The sequence below is a fragment of the Candoia aspera genome, chromosome 10, assembly GCF_035149785.1.
Source record: "Candoia aspera isolate rCanAsp1 chromosome 10, rCanAsp1.hap2, whole genome shotgun sequence".
Lineage (NCBI taxonomy): Eukaryota > Metazoa > Chordata > Lepidosauria > Squamata > Boidae > Candoia > Candoia aspera.
The window spans coordinates 26,468,351-26,488,124 of NC_086162.1; the positions used below are offsets into that span (position 1 = coordinate 26,468,351).

Below are 19,774 nucleotides of genomic sequence, written 5' to 3' on the forward strand. Positions count from 1 at the left end.
GATGTGGGAAAAGGGTTAGCCTTTAAGAAGCCTTTCCCGGTTCCCTGGGAAAAGAGCTGGCTGGAATTCCTTTGCAACGTGCATCTTGTTGCTCTGCGGCCTTCTTGGCCTCAGGCTTGCTTTGATCAGAACATCACACTGCTTTGAACCGCCAGAGTCTTTGGCAGGTTTCCCTGCAGGCGGTAATTAAATGCACACTCCATGTTTTGGCCCCAACAACTCCCCCCACCATTCCCCCCCACCTCCATTTGCTGGGGTCTTGCCTACTGAGCTTTTGCTGGATGGGGTCGGACATTCAGGAAGGGGCAGGTCGAGGCCGGCGGATCCATGGGAGAAGCTATTACCTTCCTGAGCCAGGGATAGTCTTCTTTGGGTCGACGGTCAGCAGATCTCTCATGAAGCGGCTGAGTGGCACATTTGATGCCCCTGTGCGGAAAGGCCCTCAAGCAACCAGGCAGCAGGAGGGGCCCCGCTCCCAGGGGCCCCGGGGCCACTGAAGAGCCACCACAGCAAGCTGTGCCTGCCGGGAGGGGAGGGGCCCAGGCCCTGGCGAGGAGATGGGCTGCCCTTCCCCGGAAAGAGGTGGTTCCGCCCGCAGGGAGCCAGTGTGCGTTGGCAGAAGAACCCGTGTTCTGCCCATCTCCCGCAGCCTCGGGGGGTGGGCAGAGCGGATCTCCCTTTCCTTCCTCTCACAGGAAGGTCTCCTGGCACGCGAGGCACCTTCTGTCCCCACCCTCCAAGAGCCAGTGTTGCACCCCAGCCCCCACCAGCCTCTGGCCCTTTGCGATCCCCGTCCACATTTCCCCCTGGGCTTTGCCTTAGGGGACCCTCTGCCAGGCCCACCAGCTCAAAGTGTCCCCACTATTACTTTGCGTGGCCCCAAATGGCAAACTTACAGGCCCTTTCCTTAAAGGTGGCACAGTGGCCAAAGGTCAGAGGGCTTGGCTCCCAAACCCAGACCCACTGGCTGCCACGGGCAACGCCTTTGTGCTGCCTGTCCGGTTTTAGCCCCTGAGGCACCAAGGAGGGCAGAGGTGCTAAAGCCAAGGAGCATTGTGGGTGAACCTCTGAAAGTGAAAGGGCCAAACTTCCCGCCCAAGGTCTCAGCTCCTTTGCAGGGATCGTCCGCTCCCTTCCCGGGGGGGGGGGGCGGAGGAGCAAAGCAAAAACAGAGAAATCGGCAGGAAATCCGTATCAAAATTAGCCAGTTTTATTCCAAGCACTTTTCTTCTCGTCTGCAGGCTGCGGAAAGAGTCCCCGTAAACGTACGGAGTGACTCTCCCGCCTCTTTGGAAAGGACACTGCTCTCCGCGCTGCAACCGCGGCCCCTGAGCGCCAGTGCCGGTTGCCAGAGCAGCATATCCCAGATTTTAAGCCCTGGGCGATGGTGGGGTGGGGGGTGCTGCCACACCTCGTGCCCTCAATGGAGCTGACATGTAGCATCAGGCGCTTGTCCCAAGACTTCGCTGCCAATCAATGGCACCCTGAAGGGAACCGGAGCCGCCCCCTCTCAAAGCATCCACAGAGGGTGCGGTGGAGGCTGAGCGTGGCAGGTCAAGCAGACCATCAAGCTTGGCGTGGCAGCACCAAGAGCTGATATCTCCTGGGCACCCGGCTGACACCACTGGCGTCCGGCACAACGCTGACCTCACCCAGGGGCACTGGCGATGCGAGACTGAAGGCCTGGAGGACAGTGGTCAAGAAGAGGAACAGCTCCATGCGGGCCAGTCCCTCGCCCAAGCACAGGCGCTTCCCTGCAAAGAGGGGGCGAAAGGGGCTCAGCCTGGTGGAGGCCTGGGGCAGCGGAGGAGGCCTGAGCCCCACAGAGGCTCTTTCTCGCCCACCTGTCTGGGGCTGGCCGCTTTCCAAGGACCTGAGGCCCAGCTGGGAGGGAAGGGGACGAAGCAAGCGGCACAGGGCAGGGCAGGGCCGGGCAGGGAGGGAGTCCCCAGCCAAGTGGGGGGGGGGTCTGGAAGGGGCAGGAGGACAGTTTCCACAGAGCCAGGAAAAGCCCCCTTTGGACCTTAAGCAGCATCTAGAGTGGCCGGATAGTGGCTCACTGGACCCGGCGGGGGCTGCGCCTCAGACTATTAGAGGCTGGGCTGCTGTGCCAAGGACCAGGCAACCCAGCCTTCTCACAGCCAGTCCCACGGATCAGGAGGCCAGCTGGGCGCAGAAGAAGGGAGGCGGTCGGGTGAAAGAGAAGCGACTGCTGCTGCGGAGACCCTGCCCTCCTCCGTGGCTTCCTCACCCAGAGAAAGTCGAGGAAGCCCCCACCCTGGCCCAGCCCCCAGGACACACCTGCTGAGAAAGGCATGAAGGCGTCTGCCCTCTTGAAACGGCCATGTCTGTCCAGGAATCTCCCAGGGTCAAACTGCTCAGGGCTGGCGTGATGCTCAGTGTCATAGTGCACCGTGCTGAGCAAAGTGTAGATGTAAGTCCCCTGGCAGGAACATCCAAGCAGAAGAATGGGAGAGAAAATTGGAGACAGAGGCAGAAGGAGAGGCCAGAATGCCTTGCATTGCCACACTGAGGGAAGCCAGGATGGAGGGACCTTTCAGAAGCAGTGTTCAGGGCTTGAGAAACCAAAAGAGGTGCCCGCCAGGGTCCCCTAAGAGGTGCCTGCTTGGGCACAACTCTAGCCCACAGGATCTTCCCCAGAAGCCTTTCTCTGCCCAGGAGCTGATCATGATGGGCAAGATTCAGGAGAAATTCAGGCAGTTTCCCCTCTTACCCAAGGCCGGCTGACTCCTGAGAATACGTAACTGGCAGGGTTCAGGCCAGGGCGGTGGGTGCTGATCTGGCAGGAAATGAACCCACCCGCTGCCCAAAAATGAATGCCAGAGGCTGGATTCACACCACAGACTTAGCCCAGCCAATGAGAGTCTGATGGCTGCAATGGCCATTTGATCAGGGCTGGGATTCGTTGTGGCTTAACGTGAAGCACAGCCTGGAATGCTTCAGCGGAATGGAGCGTGTGGGCAAACTCAGGCGAAGGCTCTGGCCAGTTCTGACTGCTGCATCCTCGGGGGGGGGGGGGTGTCCCGCCCCAGGAGTCTCACCTTTGGGATGACGTACCCCCTGAAGTGGGTGTCTCGCGTGACCGCATGGGGGAGGCTCATCGGCAGAATGTCACTGAACCTCTGGATCTCGTGCAGGACCGCCTCCATGTAGGGCATCCTCCTCCGGTCCTCAGCCGAAGGCGGGCGGCCTGGCCCGATCACCCGGTCAATTTCCTCATGAAGCTTTTCTAGGGACGGGACCCAGGGGGCTCAGGCATCCCCTCAGAGCCAGGGGAGCCCCACCCGCTTCCCCGAATCTGCGCTCATTGGTTTGGGCTGCCAGGGCTGCGGTGCATTCTTGTGAAACCCACTGAAGGCAAAGCGTATTTGCCATAAAACGTGCTTGCAGGGGCATGTAAGGGTCCACTCCACCAGACAGGTGGGAGCGAATAGCATTTTATGGTCCAGGAGCCACAGAGGCAGGAGCAGGGAAGTCAGAATTGGAATATGATTTGCTCCATGTACAAAGGCCAAGAAACTGAAATTAATGAAAAGCATTTAAAATGATTATTCCCAGATAATTACTTGTTTCATTTCTATCCTATTAAAGACACAGTGTGGTGGTAACTTTCAGAGATCTGTGCGGGCCACAAGCAGGGCCTTAGAATGTGCACCCGTGCCCTGCAGGGAAAGGACCACCAAGTGCCATGAGCTGATGCCCAAATGTTGTTGTGGACCTCCCACCTTCTCAGACTGGAAGGTCCCACCATGCCACGTGGACAACTGAGAAAGAAGGGCCCCCAAGTCTGCCTACTGCCCTCCCCACTTGTCAGCCCATCTCCACAGGAGGCCTCTCGTAGCTCTTGGGGACCCCTTCCTCCCTTACCTTGCACCTGCGGGTACTTCATCAGGATGAGGAAACCATATCTCAAGGTAGTGCTGATTGTTTCTGTCCCAGCAAAGAACAAATTGAATGTGGCCATGACCAAATTCTCCATACAGAATTCAGAATCTGGGTTGTGCTTTTCCTGGCCAGGGAGGTTGAAAAAAAACCCATATTTGGTTTTAATAGCTGGTAGGTGCCAATCTTTAACATTTTGCTGGCACAGATGAAATAAAACCTTACTTCTGGCCTTACTGCAGACCAAGAAGATCTAGCAGCTGCAGAATCAAGATTGGCAAGTGTCAACTTCTTAGTTATTACTTAGTGCCTTCCATCCTTGGAGCAGGATGTGGTATTTGTGCCTTGTGCCTACTCCAGCTTCCAGCATGATGGTCAGCATTCTAGGGTCCAGTTAGCAAAATGGTGATTAGCCACATGACCAGCTGCTTCCCAGGTGGCTTCCCTGGGATCAGAACCAAGGCCCTCTGGAGGTGGAAGCTCATCTTTAGAATATGACCTGTTCAGTCCACCTTCCCTTTTAAGCTCTCAGGCTCTAGAGACACAGAAGTTATATGATGTCATGTGCTCATTTTACAAGGTCCTGGTTTAGAAAGGTCAATGCCATTCTAAAGAGATCCTCTAAAGCAGTGTGTCTCAACCTTGGCCACTTTAAGATGGGTGGACTTCTACTCCCAGAGTTCCCCAGCCAGCATGTGCAGACTTCCACTCCCAGAATTCCCAAGCCAGCATGTGCGGACTTCCACTCCCAGAATTCCCAAGCCAGCATGTGTGGACTGCCACTCCCAGAATTCTGGGAGTGGAAGTCCATCCTTCTTAAAGTTGCCAAGATTGAGACATACTGATCTAAGGTGTCATTGTCCAGGAGTTCAGTTCCCAGTGGAGGCTTGAACCCCCTCATGAAATCAGTGACTATTTCCATGTGATGAGTTCCAGGAGGATGAAACTGTTTCCTGGTGGTCACTAGAAGGGGACGTGTAGCACCCAGATAACACCCCAATAAGCATATCAAGTTTTACTCCCCCAGTCTTGCCGTTTGCCGTATAATCCAGTTTGAATCGGACCATTTTGGAGCTGGGAGGTTCTCCCTAAGACGGTCTGGTGCAGGAACATGGGCTGAAGTCAGCCGTGGTTGCGGTCCTGGGCAAGTCCCCTTAAGCTGAACAGGGGCAGTGCACAGGTACAGGCTGGCCTCTTTTTTCATTAGTTCACTAACCAATTCATTAATTAGCTGAGCTCTGAGTTGAAAGGCAATTGTAGAAATAGTGCCTGCCTCAATCTTGCTCCGAACTCCTGGCACTGGTGCCCTGCCTGGACCCTCAAGACCTGGCAGACGGGCAACTTACAGACAGACAGGCAGACAGCCTTAACTGTGTTTGATGGCCCAAGAAGAAAGGGGGAAATGACGGCTTCTCCATCCCCCCTGCTTGAGGGAAGAAAGCCAGTGGGCTCTCGGGCCAACAGAAAGGCGACAGCTGTTCCTCAAAGACACACAGCCAAACTCCTTTGCCTGGAAGTTGAACTGCAGTTAAGCCCCTCCAACCCCTCTCGCCACTGAAGCACGAAGGAAAGTCCTTGTTAAGTAGCATTACCTCCTCCATCTTTGCCAAGAAACAATCAATGTAATTCTGGGGGGCACAAGGATCCAGCAAGGCCTGCTGCATCTGGATCCTCTCCTTTATGAAGCTGATGATGCGCTGAGAGCATTTGTTGCCTGCGTGATGTGCTCCAGGGATCTTTTCCATGATCTCCGGGAAGATGTTGTAGAGCTACATGTTGGGTAGGGAGCAAGGGGTTAAACAATAATGTTACTAGTCTTTCTTGACCATAGCTTTTGACTGCACTTAACTTGGTTAATGAATTAACCTATCTGGGCAGTTTGCACAATACATGCATGTATTAATTGACAAAACAGGTTGGGCTTGCACAAAAATCTTGCTCTATTTTGTGAATATTGCTCCACTTTGTTGTTGGACTTTGCTCCACTTTGTTTATGAATGTTATTAAATATTCACAGGAAAGAAAGGAAGCCAGGATTCCAACTGGCTAGATCAACCAGCCCCAAAGAAACTAACATTCTCAAGTTCTTCACAAAGGAACCCAAGAGATCAGATGCATCCAATTCTACCCGGACATCTTTCTCAGCACAGCCTGGAACGAAATCAAGAGCTGGTGTACTCCTTTGCCTTCTTTCTCCCCTCCATCATCCCACATGGGACACACATGGAGAGGTGTCAACCAATGTTAGGAGAACTTTCACCTTCTTCTCACCCATGGCCTGAAGCTGTGGGAAGGTCTTTTTTCCCCCATCCAGAGTAGCAAATTTGATTATAGACCTTTAAGTATTTTGGAGAGAAAATGCTGAAACCAGGCACTCAGCAGAAAATGGCCATGTCTATCCCTTACTTAGAGAGCCAGTTTGGTGTAGTGGTGAAGGCACCAGGCTAGAAACTGGGAGACCGTGAGTTCTAGTCCCACTTTGGGCACGAAGCCAGCTGGGTGACCTTGGGCCAGTCACTCCCACTCAGCCCTAGGAAGAAGGAGGCAAGGGCAAACCACTCTGGAAAAACCTTGCCAAGAAAGCTGCAGGGACTTGTCCAGGCAATCTCTGAGAATCAGACACGATAGAACGGATTAAAAAAAACAACCCTTAGCTAATGGTTTGAGTAGTGAAAAGGCAGCAAAACTGAAGAAATATTTCTGCTTGTCCTTACAGCTGCTTCGGCTGAGCTTGCAATGCGGAATCGCTCTGTTATCAGCTTGTTCAGCGTGAGGAATTTTTCATTGTTGTAGTTAAACCGATTCCCAAACACAATGGAGCAGATAATGTTGGAGACAGCTCGACTGAGAAGGAAGGTGGGGTCAAAGGGTGATCCTGAGAGAAAGAGAGGAGGTATTGAACTTGCTGAGCATTGAACATCCCCTTCTTCTCTCTCTCTGTGCAGAGCTTCAGATTCTTCTCTTCTGTTCCACCTCATCTGCCCAACCACCACCACCACCACCACAACAATAAAAATGTTTCTGAATGGTGAATTGAAGGTCCAAACACTTCCCTTGCAGAAAAGACAAATAATTACAGGGATGTGATAAAATTACGCAGAGAAGAGGGACAGCACCAGAGCCCAAGCGCACGCATAGCAGTTGAGTGGCAGACAATTCTGGGCCGAGAAGAGGAAAGAGTTGCGCAGCACATCACGGTCCGTGGCATGAGCCATCCACTTGGACAACTTTAAAGTGGAATGGCAAATTCATGCAGGAGGAAGGTAAGAAAGGCTACAAACCATGATTTTCTCTGGGATCAGAGGCAGTCTCTATCAGTTGCTGGGGAGGCTGCCCACAGGATCCCAGGGCATCTAGCTGGCCACTGTAGAAAACCCAATGTTCCTCTCTTGGGCTTCTACCAAGCTCCTACTCTACCCTCCTGACCAAAGGGAGTTAGAAGGGAGAGACAGGCCTTACTTGGTTGGAAAAGTAACCTGCAAGTCTAGTGACTCCCCTTGTGTAAGGCTTAGGGTAAGCAGCTCCCGAGCACAGGCTGCTGAATCTACCTTCCGTCTTTTGGAGCTCCTCCACCAGGCACTGGGCCTCCTCTTGGATCCGCTCCTCAATGGATCTCTTCCCCATCCCAAAGTTCCTCAAGGTGGTGAGGGAGAAGCGACGGAGCTGCTGCCAGCGCTCCCCATTGGCAAACACAATCCCTGCCCAAGAGACCAGGAGGACAGGCAGTTTCTCCAAGGGCTCACTCATCAAGGGGAAACCCCTGCAAATGCTGCTGCCCCAGATGCAATTTAAGTACAGAAGTGCAGGTTCAGGCTCATCTTCTACCAAGATCATCACTCACCATGCTGGTTGAAGTCCTTGGAGAAGGCTGGCAGCTGCCCCCGCCCGCTGAACTCCTCTGCCTGATCTGTCAGGGCCTCCTTCACTGCTTGGTAGCCACACAAGACCACAACCCTCTGGAGTCCCAGGAACACCGTGAACACTGGGCCGTACACCTCGCTCATCTGTCAAGAAAAAGCATGAGTGCTATAGAGCCCCCACCCCAGATTCAGCATTGCAGAGGAGCCGTTAGCAGCCAGAGAAGCACTGTTAATGAAGGCGGTAAAATGCCTTCAGAGTCCCTCCCAGCCCAAACCTCGGGCAGGCTGCCTGGATCTGGCCAGAAAGGTGCCAGCTTGCATCCCCCCAGCAGAAAGACATCCAAAAAGCAAAGGGATGCCCAACTCAGATTTCTACTTTTCACAAAAATCAGAATCAAGTACTGAACATTTAGAAATGCAAATATTCTAATCTGAATTTCAAATTACACATACAAGCAGAATTTTTTTTTAACAAAATCTTGCATCAGTCCTACAGAAAATCCTGGGTTCTTGCAGTAACAGTCGGGGTTCAAGGCTCCTCTAAGCTAGAAGGTGGTCTAGTCGCTTTGAGCTAATAGCAATGTGCGAACACTGTGATGGATGAAGCTTAGTGTAACGTGTGATCCCAGCCACAGGTGTAACTTGTCCAGTTTAAATTCCTGCAGAGAGACCATTGTGGCTAGAAGTCACCAGCTGGGTAGAAGAAACGTTTCTGGCCCACAGAGACATTCCAGTTCAGAGTTATTACCCCTGGCTCCCCCATCCCTGCTGGCAGGAAGGAGCTCCATCCTCTCCAGCAGGATACACAACCTGCTTTGGCACCCAATGCCACCCCAGGACTGAGCTTCAGGGCCTAATCTTAAGGTGCTGACAGCTGAGGGGAACTGAGCCAAGCTGGAGGAGGATGCCAGAAGAAATGGGACGTGGGAAAGGAGGAGAGGGTTCAGCCCCTTTGGATGCCAGCTCCGTGTTTTCTGGCTCTTCTTTTTCCTTCTGTCTCCTGACAGGCTGTCTCCTGACACCTTTTTCAAGAGGCAGAAGAACCAACTTGCTTAGGCGTCTCCTCTGCTGTTACAGTGAGGGGAGGGAGGTGTTTCCATAACCAGTGAGACTGAAGGTGATGCTGCCAGTGAAAAATGCTGCCCAGAGAAAGTAGCTATTGATGGCCATCATCACATCAGAGGAGCCGGATGCTTCCCAGGAGGAACAGCAGCTCTGTGCAGTCGGCAGGTGACCCAGCACTTTCCCTCTGGGGCCTTTATTGTCATTAACTCTGTGCGTGCGCGCGTGCGCACACACACACACACACACCACTCCAAGCATGGCTTTAGTTGAGTGGATCTCAAGCCATCAAACAGCCCCACAAAGTTCCTTTGCATCAGGGAGGTTGGCTTTGCTGATGCCCACCCACCCCTCCCCCTCCCCCGGCCTCCTGAAGCCCTGCCCTGCTGGCTGAGATCAGTTCCCTCCACGTGGCTGGAGAGAAAGCCGAGCCCCGCTGAGCCCAGTTCCTGCTCACATTTGTGGCCCAAGATGTGGTTGCTGGATTGCCCATGGTCTTTGGGGGGCCGGGGGGAAGCCTCTCCCTGCATGGCAGCTGTTTCCATCCCTTAGCTTGAAGGGCAACAATTCTAATGGGGCTCAAGCAGGAAGGCTTAGCAAGACTCTTCACCCTTCATTCAATCTGCTTTTTTTCTCAACCTGTTGGGGACCTCGCTGGGATTCAGAATAAAGAATGGGGAGATCAGCAGACTCTCTGGTGCTCATGATATTCTTGCAATTCTCTTTTATCCTGGAATAAGTCATAATGATTTCTTCTGCTGCTGCTCTACTTGGCCCTCTGTTTCCATCCACTCTCAACGTTTCTTGATCCACAGTTGTGGCCAAAAGTATTGGTACCTCTCCACTTCTTCCCAAAGAATCCCAGTTTGCTGTGAAGTAAGTTAAAACTGACACAAGAAAATGGCATGAACATAATTATTGGTAGCCCTTAGAAGTTGAAAGACATGACTGGACTTTGGTGATCTCTCAAGCAGACTGTTTCCTTTCATGAGTACCACAGGCATCTTCAATCCCGTAATCAGTCACTCAGCCTCATGGACAAATGTACCCCCCCGGGCATTCTGTGCATTATGTTCCGTGCACCATGAACATGGGCAAGAGAAGGAAAGGCAGAGAGCTGTCTGAGGAGGAAGGAAGAAGGTAACAGCCAAGCATGGTAAAGGCAAAGTCTAAAAACCAACTCCAAAGAGCTTCATGTTCCTGTGACCACAGTTGCTGCTATTGCCAAGAAGTTTAAGGTCCATGGGACTCTAGCCAACCTCCCTGGATGTGGCCACAAGAGGAAACCTCAGCCCGGATCGAACAGAAGGTTAGTTCGAATGATGAAGAAAGAACCAAGGAAAACTTCAAAAGAGATCCTGGCTGGCCTCCAAGATCAAGGAGCAACACTATCAAGTCACAGCATCTGTTGCTGTCTGACTGAAAGCGGCCTCCATGGCGGAAGACCCAGGAAGACCCCACTTCTGAAAGCCAGACACAAAAAAGCCGACCAGAGTTTGCTAATATGCATGTGGACAAGCCACAGTCCTGCTAGGAGAATGTCCTTTGGACAGATGAAACAAAAATAAGGCTTTTTGGTAAGTCAGAGCAGCTCTATGTTCCCAGAAGAAAAGAGCAACGCTTTTAAAGAAAAGAACACCGTCCCTACAGTGAAACAAGGAGGAGGTGCCGTAATATGTGGGGATGCTGGCTGCCTTGGGTGCCTTGAATCTGTGGCAAGCACAATGACATCAGAAGATGATCAAGGCATTCTGGAGTGAAGCATAATGCTGTGTTGGAAAGCTCTGTCTCTGTCTCAGGCCGTGGGTCCCCCAGCAGGATTATTTGTTTGTTTGTTTGTTTGTCATATTTTTATTACTGCCCATCTCCCCCACTGAGGGGACCCTGGGCGGTTCACAATAAAACAGTATAAAATACAATAAAATCAGAATAATATCAATAAATATACATATAAAATATAATAAAATCAAAGTGATGGCAGATCTAATTCCACTCAAAGGGGACCAGATAATGACAGAAAACATGCATCTGAGAGAACCCAAGAATGGTTGGAAAGCAAACGGACTGTTTGGAAGTGGTCTGCTCCGAGTCCTGATCTGAATTCCACAGAACAGCTCTGGAAAGAGCTGAAACTCACAGTTGGGTGGAGGAACCCGCCCATCCTAAGACAACTGGAGCAGTTTGCTCAAGAAGAGCGGGACAGGTCACCTGCTGAGAAGTGCAGGAGTCTTATTCAGAGCTACAGAAAGTTCTTGATTGCAGCTATTGCCTCAAAGGGGTGTGCTATGAAATATTAGGACAGAGTGCCAATAATTATGTCCTTGCCATTTTCATTTCTTGTACTATTTACGACAATATGTTGAGTCACTCATCAAAAGCAAAGTGTCCGCTCTGTAGACCACGGAGTGAAGAACAATGGATGCCATTTGCTTGTATCAGTTTCAACATTTCAATGGCAAACTGGGATTCTATGGGGAAAAGTGAAGGGGTACCAATAGTTCTGGCCACGTCTGTATAGCCACCCCCACCAGCTGCCACCAGGACCTCAATGCCTCCTTCCTCCACGCATGTGACGCGCACAGACTTCCCTGATCCTGAGTCTCCTCATCTCCATGCTGCGAGGACTCTGCCCAAGCACCATCAACTAGACCAGGCCCTTGTGCTGTCTTCCTCTCTCTGTCTCAGAAAAGGGAGGTGCCGCGACCTTGGGTGGTTTGGCTATTCCTCTACTTCTGCCCCACTTAAAATCAGCTACCCTTCTACTTAGCGAAGGGCAGCGCATAAATGCGCCGTGTGCACACTACATCTAATCCAAGGTCAGCCGTTCCAACCTTGCCCAGGAAAGCTCGCCTGTGGGTTTGCATCCAGACAAGAAGCCCACTGGCCCTGAGGGAAGAAAAGCTGACGAGGGGCGAGATTCAGGACTCACCTTCATCAGGGACTTGACCATATTCTTTCGGTCCAGCTGGAGAAAGTTCCCGAGGATGGGGAGCGGGGTGGGCCCAGGGGGCAGGGGGCCGTTGACTCCCTTCTTCCTCCATGTCAACGTGAGGTAGACACAGCAGATGCAGAGCAACAACAGCAGCAGTGGGGGTGAAAGAGGAGCCAGCTCCATGCAGAACTGTTGGAGAGCCTGGGAATCTGAAGAAAAACACACCATCTTTGACCATTGGCAGCCATTGGCAAATAAAAATGGAGAAAGGGCGGAGGAGCTTACATTTAGTGACAGCAGATTCAACAATAAAATCTCTACTCTGCAGGCCCTCTATGGCGGCCTCGGCCACAGCAGCTCACCTGAGGGCTGGGTCAGGTTCATGGACAGTAGGGGTGCTACGAAAGAAGGGGCTATTAAAGATCTACTTTCCACATCAGTTATCCTTTAATGAGACTCGCTCTGCCCATCTGGATTTTGGCAGCCAAGGGGGGTGGGGGGAGTAGCCTCATCTGGCACATTTGCAAGGAGAAAGGTGATTCACTCACTGAGGTCACAGTGGTCATTGGCTACAACAAAATTGATTTTTGAGTTCAGTGCTGGCGTAAGCTGCCCAGAGTCACTTGTTGAGATGGGAGGCTATAGAAATTAATTAAATGAACAAAACAAAACAAAACAAATTCTGCCAAGAGCAAAAGATTAGAGAGACTCCTTAAGATGAATAAAGAGATTTTATTTTTTTAAAAAGGAACTACAACCTAGAGGCTGAATTCGTACAACAGGCTAAATCCTGAACTGAGATTAACAAAACAAAACTGCCAAGCTCACATTACTGGCTAAGTCCAAACAAATAAACTGCATTTTCACTTAAGGTGATGGCCTGGTCACACAACCAGCTAATCAGCTGCTAGATTCCACAACCCATGGATCCACAAACTACCAAATGCCATTGCAGCCAAGTCTGTGACTTGTTCCAATCGTTTCCCACTTGGAAAAAGACTGGGAGTGTCATGTTCGCCGTTTCAATGTCTTTGATACATCGTAACGTTTCGCATGTCATTAGCTGGATGCGTGTTTCATCTTTCACGGGAGGATGAGAGGGGTTTATCTCTTGGCTGTGCTTTTGGAATGTATTTGGGTTATCTCTTGTGTTCAAGGTTACTTTCCCAGGCTAGCAGTTCTGATGGTTGCCAGCACCTGGGACAGGCGGTGCTGCTGGTATGTTTGCACCGAGGGGTTTAAGTTTGTATTTGGCGCGCTTTTGTTCATTCTCAGCTTTCTCTGTATTTGTCCTAAGTTCCCTAATAAATCAGATTTCATTTAGCAACCTCTTGTGAGTCTGAGTATTTGGGCTGGGCAATCATTACATAAAGCTGAGAATCTTAAGATCCAAACTCCGCTGGCCCCTTTCCAGGAGAAGGCAAGTTTGTCCAACCCTGTGAGGGAGAGCGCCAGCGATGACAGAACCTGATATCGTACTGATGGAAAGTGGGGAGTCGAGTGAAGGGGAACCGGACTCGACCGTGATGCGCCCCGACAGACCTCCCCAACTGGGGGAGCTCTCAGCGATCCTGGAAGAGGCGAGTTCTGGGTCGGAGGGCGAAGCCGGAGGCATGAAAACTGCACCGGAAACTACCGTGACCACCCCGGGTGAGCTGGTCACCTGGGATGAAACCCGAGGGGATGTCTCGGTCGTGGGGGGCCCATCCTGGAGACAGAGGTACCCGCTGTCCCCTACAGTGATCCAGGTGCAGCCGAAGGAGGGTTCTCCCACTCCAGACCGTATTCGGGTCTTAGAGTCGAAAATGGACTCGTTAGAAACGATCCTGAAACAGATGAGTCTGGACCTGAGTTCATTGAAAGAAACACGGGAAGGGTCAAGCCAACGGCATTCGACCCCTTCGTCCCATGGGCAGTCCCCAGAGCGGAGAAGGGCGGCACGTCCACGGGAGGGGGAACAGGCTGTCCGAGTGGAATTAGCGTCGCCGCCTGTATGGTCGCCACCAGCTCCTGAGCTGCGGCCGGCCAGGGAAGTGGAACCCACCGAGCCCTCGGTGGCGGGGCGCAGCCCGTCGGCGGGTGGGCTGAGAGACTTCCCTGTCAAGTTCGATGGGGATCCAACAAAACTCTCATTTTTCCTGACTAATGCTAAGGCATACATGGAGGAATGGGGATCGCTTTTTCGATTGGAAAAAGCTAAGATCATCACCATTGCTACCAAACTGAAAGGGAGGGGAGCAGACTGGTATGTCCAGATGTGCCAGTCGGAAGCGCCCAAACTGGAGAAATTCAATGAGTTCCTTTGGGCTCTAAGGCAGCACTTTGAGGATCCCTTGGCGAAAGAGAGGGCGAAGCGTGCCTTGAAGGAACTCAAGCAGGGATCGAGATCCGTGGCAGATTACGCACTGGAGTTTAAGGCGCTGTCCGGAAAGGTGGATGACTGGTCCCAAGCCACCATCATCGAGCTGTTTAAGGATGGCCTAAATACAGAGGTGCTGCGCTGGTCCTTGGGGCGGGATGACCCGTATACTTTGTACGAGTGGATCCAGCTCGCAGGACGGGCTGAACACGCCCATGAGGTGTTCGCTCAGCGGAGGACAGCGAAATCGGGGCGAGAGCTGAAACCCAGTTGCCTGCCAAGCACCAGGGGACGACCCGGGCAAAGATCCTGGGAAGAGGAGCGAGAGAAGCGGTATGCGAAGGGACAGTGTCTGCGATGTGGTAAGGAGGGACATCGAGTGGCGGCGTGCCCGAAGGCGAAGGGTGAAGAACGACCGGGGAAGCCGACGGCGAAGTCCCCTTCCCTGCCGAGGAAACAGAAAGCCGCGGTGGCCGAAAGTGAGGGAGACAGGGTGCCGTTCTACGAAGACGAGGGGGAGACAGAACTAATGCAGCCGGCGGGAAACGGCAGCCACCTGCTTTAAAGGGCGCCGCAGGGCAGGTGGTGGAAGAAGGGCGCGAGCCTACCTCGGTGAGTGGCAGTTACCGTATTCTCACGGTGAAGTTAAAGTTGGGCTCCCGATCCAAGACCATAGAAGTATGGGCTATGATTGATTCGGGGTGTTCCAGGTGTTTGATGCACCCCGATGTGGTAGCGGCTCTGGAGCTACCCACATTCCCCTTGCAACGACCCATCGCCTTTACACAGTTGGATGGGTCCATGGCAGGTGGCAAACCGGTCACCCATTTCACGGGACCAGTGGCGTTGCAGCTGGGCAGCCATCGGGAAGGGTTATCCTTTGTGGTGGCTCCGGTGGGGGGTCCCTTGGTGGTTTTGGGAGTGCCCTGGTTGGTCCAGCAGAATCCTCAGATAAACTGGGTTTATCGGACTATCACCTTTAAGGATGGATTTTATCAAGCACCGGAGGGGAGGGATACCCCAGAGGAGGTGGTAGGGGTAGTGGCAGCTGCGACTCCGCATTGCCCGGCCCCTCCTGTGGAAGGCCTGCCGGTTGATTACCAGATGTTTGCTGATGTGTTTGGAGAAAAGGAAGCGGATCAACCGCCCCCTCATCGGAAAACGGATTGTGCCATTGAGCTGGTGCCCAACACTCAATTGCCTAAGCCAAAAATCTACTCCATGACGCAAAAGGAATTAACTTTGCTTAGGGACTTTGTGGACAAAAACTTGGCTCGTGGGTTTATTGAGCCAGCTAATTCACCGGTGGGGGCGCCGGTCCTCTTCCGCCCGAAGAAGGATGGGACATTAAGACTCTGTACCGATTTCCGTGGGCTAAATGCAGTCTCAATTTCCAATAAATATCCTTTGCCATTGATCAAAGACATGTTGTCACATCTGGCCAAAGGAAAAATCTTCTCCAAACTTGATTTGAGAGAAGCCTATTACCGTGTACGAATCAAGGAGGGCGATGAGTGGAAAACGGCATTCAATTGCCCATTGGGTGCATTCCAGTATAAGGTGTTGCCTTTTGGTCTGGCTGGGGCCCCTGGGGTGTTTATGCAATTGATCAATGAGGTACTCCATGAACATCTGTTTAAAGGGGTATTGGTGTATTTGGATGATGTATTGATTTATACTGAAACTATGGAGGAACATGTATCTTTGGTGAAAAGGGTGCTTGGCAAGCTCAGGAAAGCAGAATTGTATGCCAAACTGTCTAAATGTGCCTTTCATCAGACTCAAATTGACTATTTGGGGTATAGAATTTCAGATAAGGGCATTGAAATGGACCCTGCCAAGGTCCAGGCTATCGTGGATTGGGAAAGCCCCCGCACCCGCAGGCAACTTCAAAGTTTCCTGGGGTTCAGTAATTACTACAGATTATTCATAAGGGGGTTCGCTGAAATTGCCTTGCCACTAACGGAATTACTTCGAACCAAAGGACTTGGGGATACTCGAAGAGTAAAGAATCCAGGGGCGCTGCTGCGGTGGACGCCAGCCTGTCAAGCAGCGTTCGAGCAGCTCAAAGCGGCTTTTACCAAAGAGCCAATTTTACAACACCCTGACCCCTCTAAACCTTTTGTGGTTCAGGCTGATGCCTCCGATTATTCCATTGGGGCATTATTAATGCAAGCTGATGGGGCAGGATGCCTCAAGCCATGTGCCTACCTGTCCCACAAGTTCTCTGAGACTGAAAGGTGTTGGCATGTGTGGGAGAAGGAGGCATTCGCAGTGAAAGCTGCATTAGAAGCTTGGCATTTGTTAGAGGGGGCAAATCACCCTTTCAAGGTGTGGACGGACCATAAGAACTTGGAAGCTCTCAGTACCCCTCGCAAATTGAGCCCAAAACAAGTCCGTTGGGCTCAGTTCTTCAATCAATTTAATTTTCAATTGAAGTTTATTCCGGGGAAAAAGAATTTCCTGGCTGATGCGTTGTCACGACAACCCCAGGACTCCGGCGCAGCGCCAGAAGTGGTCAGCACTCTGTGGACGGCGCCCCAACTGGGTATGCAGGCTGTGACGTGCAGCCAAACGCGAGCGCAACAGCCAACCGCCGCGAGCCCCGGACAGCCAACTGCTCTGTCAATTCCTTCCCAGTTGCAACAAAAGTTTCTAAAAGAGTTGAAAACTGATACTTGGTTGCTCGCAAATAAAGACAATGTTACTTTTGACCGCGGTTTTGCTTGGAAATCTAACCGTCTCTACGTCCCTGAGAACTTAAGAAAAGATGTGTTGCTCCGTGCACACGATGACAAGGTAGCGGGACATTTTGGTTTCGTGAAAACTTTGCACCTTGTTCGGAGGCAGTTCTGGTGGCCCACCCTACGCAAGGATGTCAAGGAGTATGTCGCCTCCTGTTCTGTATGTGCTATGTCAAAGCGTAAGGCAGGTAAACCTCAGGGGCTGCTGCAGCCTGTGGCTACCCCAGCTTGCCCTTGGGATGAAATTTCCATGGACTTTATTGTTGAGTTACCACCCAGTCAGCGCAAAACTGTGATTTGGGTGGTCAAAGACTATTTCTCTAAGCAAGCCCATTTCATCCCATGCGTGTCAATTCCTTCTGCACGCCAGTTGGCCCGCCTGTTCTTAGTACACGTGTACAGGCTACACGGATGTCCCTCTCGCTTGATTTCAGACAGGGGCACACAATTCACTTCACAATTTTGGCGGGCGTTCCTCAAACTTCTGGGAACGAAGCAAGCCCTGTCCACGGCGTGGCATCCACAGACGGACGGAGCCACAGAGGCTTTAAATTCCACGCTAGAGCAATACCTACGGGCTTTTGTGAATTACCAGCAAGACAACTGGGTGGAACTCCTCCCTTTTGCTGAAGTTGCCTACAACAATGCGGTTCATCAAAGCACCGGTCAAACCCCGTTTCGTGTCGCGCAGGGCAGGGACTTTGTACCCATCCCGGATCTACCGCAACCTTCGGGTGGGTCGACCTCGCCAGGGGATTGGTCGACACAACTAGCAGACTCTTGGCCAGTGATTCAAAAAGCATTGGCTGACGCCCAATTGGATTACAAACATTATGCTGATCAGAAACGTGCCCCTCATCCTGCCTTTCAAGTCGGTGACCTAGTCTATCTATCGACTAAGTTTATTAAGTCCTCACAACCTTCCAAGAAATTGGCACCTAAATTTGTGGGTCCTTTCCCCATTATCGCACAAATTAACCCTGTAACTTTTAAACTTGACTTGCCACATAATCTTAAACGCTTACATCCTGTTTTTCATTGCAGCTTGCTCAAGCCAAGTACTCGTTCTGACCGATGGCATGATCAACCTCCACCTCCAACCCCCATCATGATTGACGGTCAACAACACTTTGAAGTTAAAGAAATTTTAGATTCTAGACGCCTACGCAATACGCTGCAGTATTTAGTTCGTTGGAAGCATTTCCCTCATCCGGAATGGGTCGTTGCCTCTGATGTAGCTTCTCCTGTCCTTGTTGCCCGCTTCCATTCTGCTTACCCTGCTAAACCGGGTCCCTAGGATTGTTTTTGGGGGGGCGGTATGTCATGTTCGCCGTTTCAATGTCTTTGATACATCGTAACGTTTTGCATGTCATTAGCTGGATGCGTGTTTCATCTTTCACGGGAGGATGAGAGGGGTTTATCTCTTGGCTGTGCTTTTGGAATGTATTTGGGTTATCTCTTGTGTTCAAGGTTACTTTCCCAGGCTAGCAGTTCTGACGGTTGCCAGCACCTGGGATGGGCGGTGCTGCTGGTAGGGAGGCGGGGTACGTTTGCACCGAGGGGTTTAAGTTTGTATTTGGCGCGCTTTTGTTCATTCTCAGCTTTCTCTGTATTTGTCCTAAGTTCCCTAATAAATCAGATTTCATTTAGCAACCTCTTGTGAGTCTGAGTATTTGGGCTGGGCAATCATTACAGGGAGTTTCATTTAAAAGAAGGGACTGCAGCAAATTGCACCCAGGCAAAGCTCCATGTGTGAGCATATCCAGTCTTCCTCCCAAGCTCCTGAAATCTTCCCTTGCAGGGCAGAATAACTCACAGTTTGGCCTGGCTGCATGGAATTGCAGCAGAGCAGGAAAGGGGGGATGATTCTGGGCTGTGGAAGGTTGATGCAGGCCAACCCCTCGCTCCTCTTACACTCTTTTACACACACACACACACACACACACATCCTATTATCGTCTGTGTTCATGCCACCTGCTTATTCATGATTAAGAGAACCAAGGTTTTTTCAACTAGCCCATTGGGACAGGAGTTCAGAGTCACATAAAGCAGCCAGATGGGGCTGGGCTGGGCTGGGCTGGGCTGGGCTGGGCTGGGCTGGGCTGGGCTGGGCTGGGCTGGCAGGACCACTCGTTAAATGTGGTTGGCCAGTTTGTGACTCAGCAGAAGCCCCACCAAAATGTCTCTGTGCTCCATTTTCAAAGAAGAGTCATGGAGGAAAGGACTGACAATGAACCAGGCTAAGGCGGGAGAGGAAGATCCCTTTTCCCAGCCTGATAGGAGCTGCCTTTGAAGCTCTTTGCTGGAGAGAAGACTGCTGGGAGAATGGAGGAAAACAGTCTCTGGGCAGTTCTTTGCCCCACAACACCTGGTGCAAGGGGGACACTGAGCACCCATGCCGAAGGTTGTCTTGGGCATGTCTGGGTTAATGTTTGACCAACGTCACCTGATGGGGCAGCCCCAGCCAGACCACTTTTGGACTGCAAAGCAATGTGCAAAAGCAGCTTGAGAAATCAGGGTCACGATGGGGGCCAATCCTACGTCCAGGCTTGGATACCTGTCAAGGCCAGGCTGTGCCTCGCAGAGCTCGAAGGCAGCAGAAAGGGCGGACAGCGTTTGTGGAGTCCCCTTACCTTGGATGCTGCAGGGTACCATGAGCAAGGAGGGGAAAAGCGCTGAGCCTTCCTAGGAAAGCCAGCCGCCTCTTGAAAGGGAGCTCTCAGGAAACGCGCAGCAAGTCCCTGTGATCCTGAGAGGGATGGCCCGTTCCAGCTCAGTGCCGCCCCGGCTGACATCAGCGAGAGCCTGAGGTTGATGAACTGCAGTTTGGACCAACTTCCATTGGCCAAGGGGCTGATGCAAGCTTGCTCTTGCGTGGCTATATATTCTGCCTGTGGGGGGGACAGTTAGCAAC

General features: G+C 51.9%; 1 protein-coding gene across 1 annotated transcript; it reads right to left on the minus strand.

Annotated features, from left to right (window-relative positions):
- Positions 1-1,194: 1,194 nt before the first annotated feature.
- Positions 1,195-19,756, minus strand: LOC134503552 (cytochrome P450 2F3-like). Its single transcript, XM_063312364.1, has 10 exons — positions 19,494-19,756; positions 11,755-11,966; positions 7,745-7,907; positions 7,452-7,601; positions 6,618-6,778; positions 5,496-5,672; positions 3,889-4,030; positions 3,063-3,250; positions 2,302-2,443; positions 1,195-1,754 (listed from the first exon to the last, which is right to left on the minus strand). Exons 1-10 carry the CDS (start codon positions 19,513-19,515, stop codon positions 1,567-1,569), a joined length of 1,545 nt encoding a protein of 514 aa, XP_063168434.1. The 5' UTR covers positions 19,516-19,756; the 3' UTR covers positions 1,195-1,566.
- Positions 19,757-19,774: the final 18 nt, after the last annotated feature.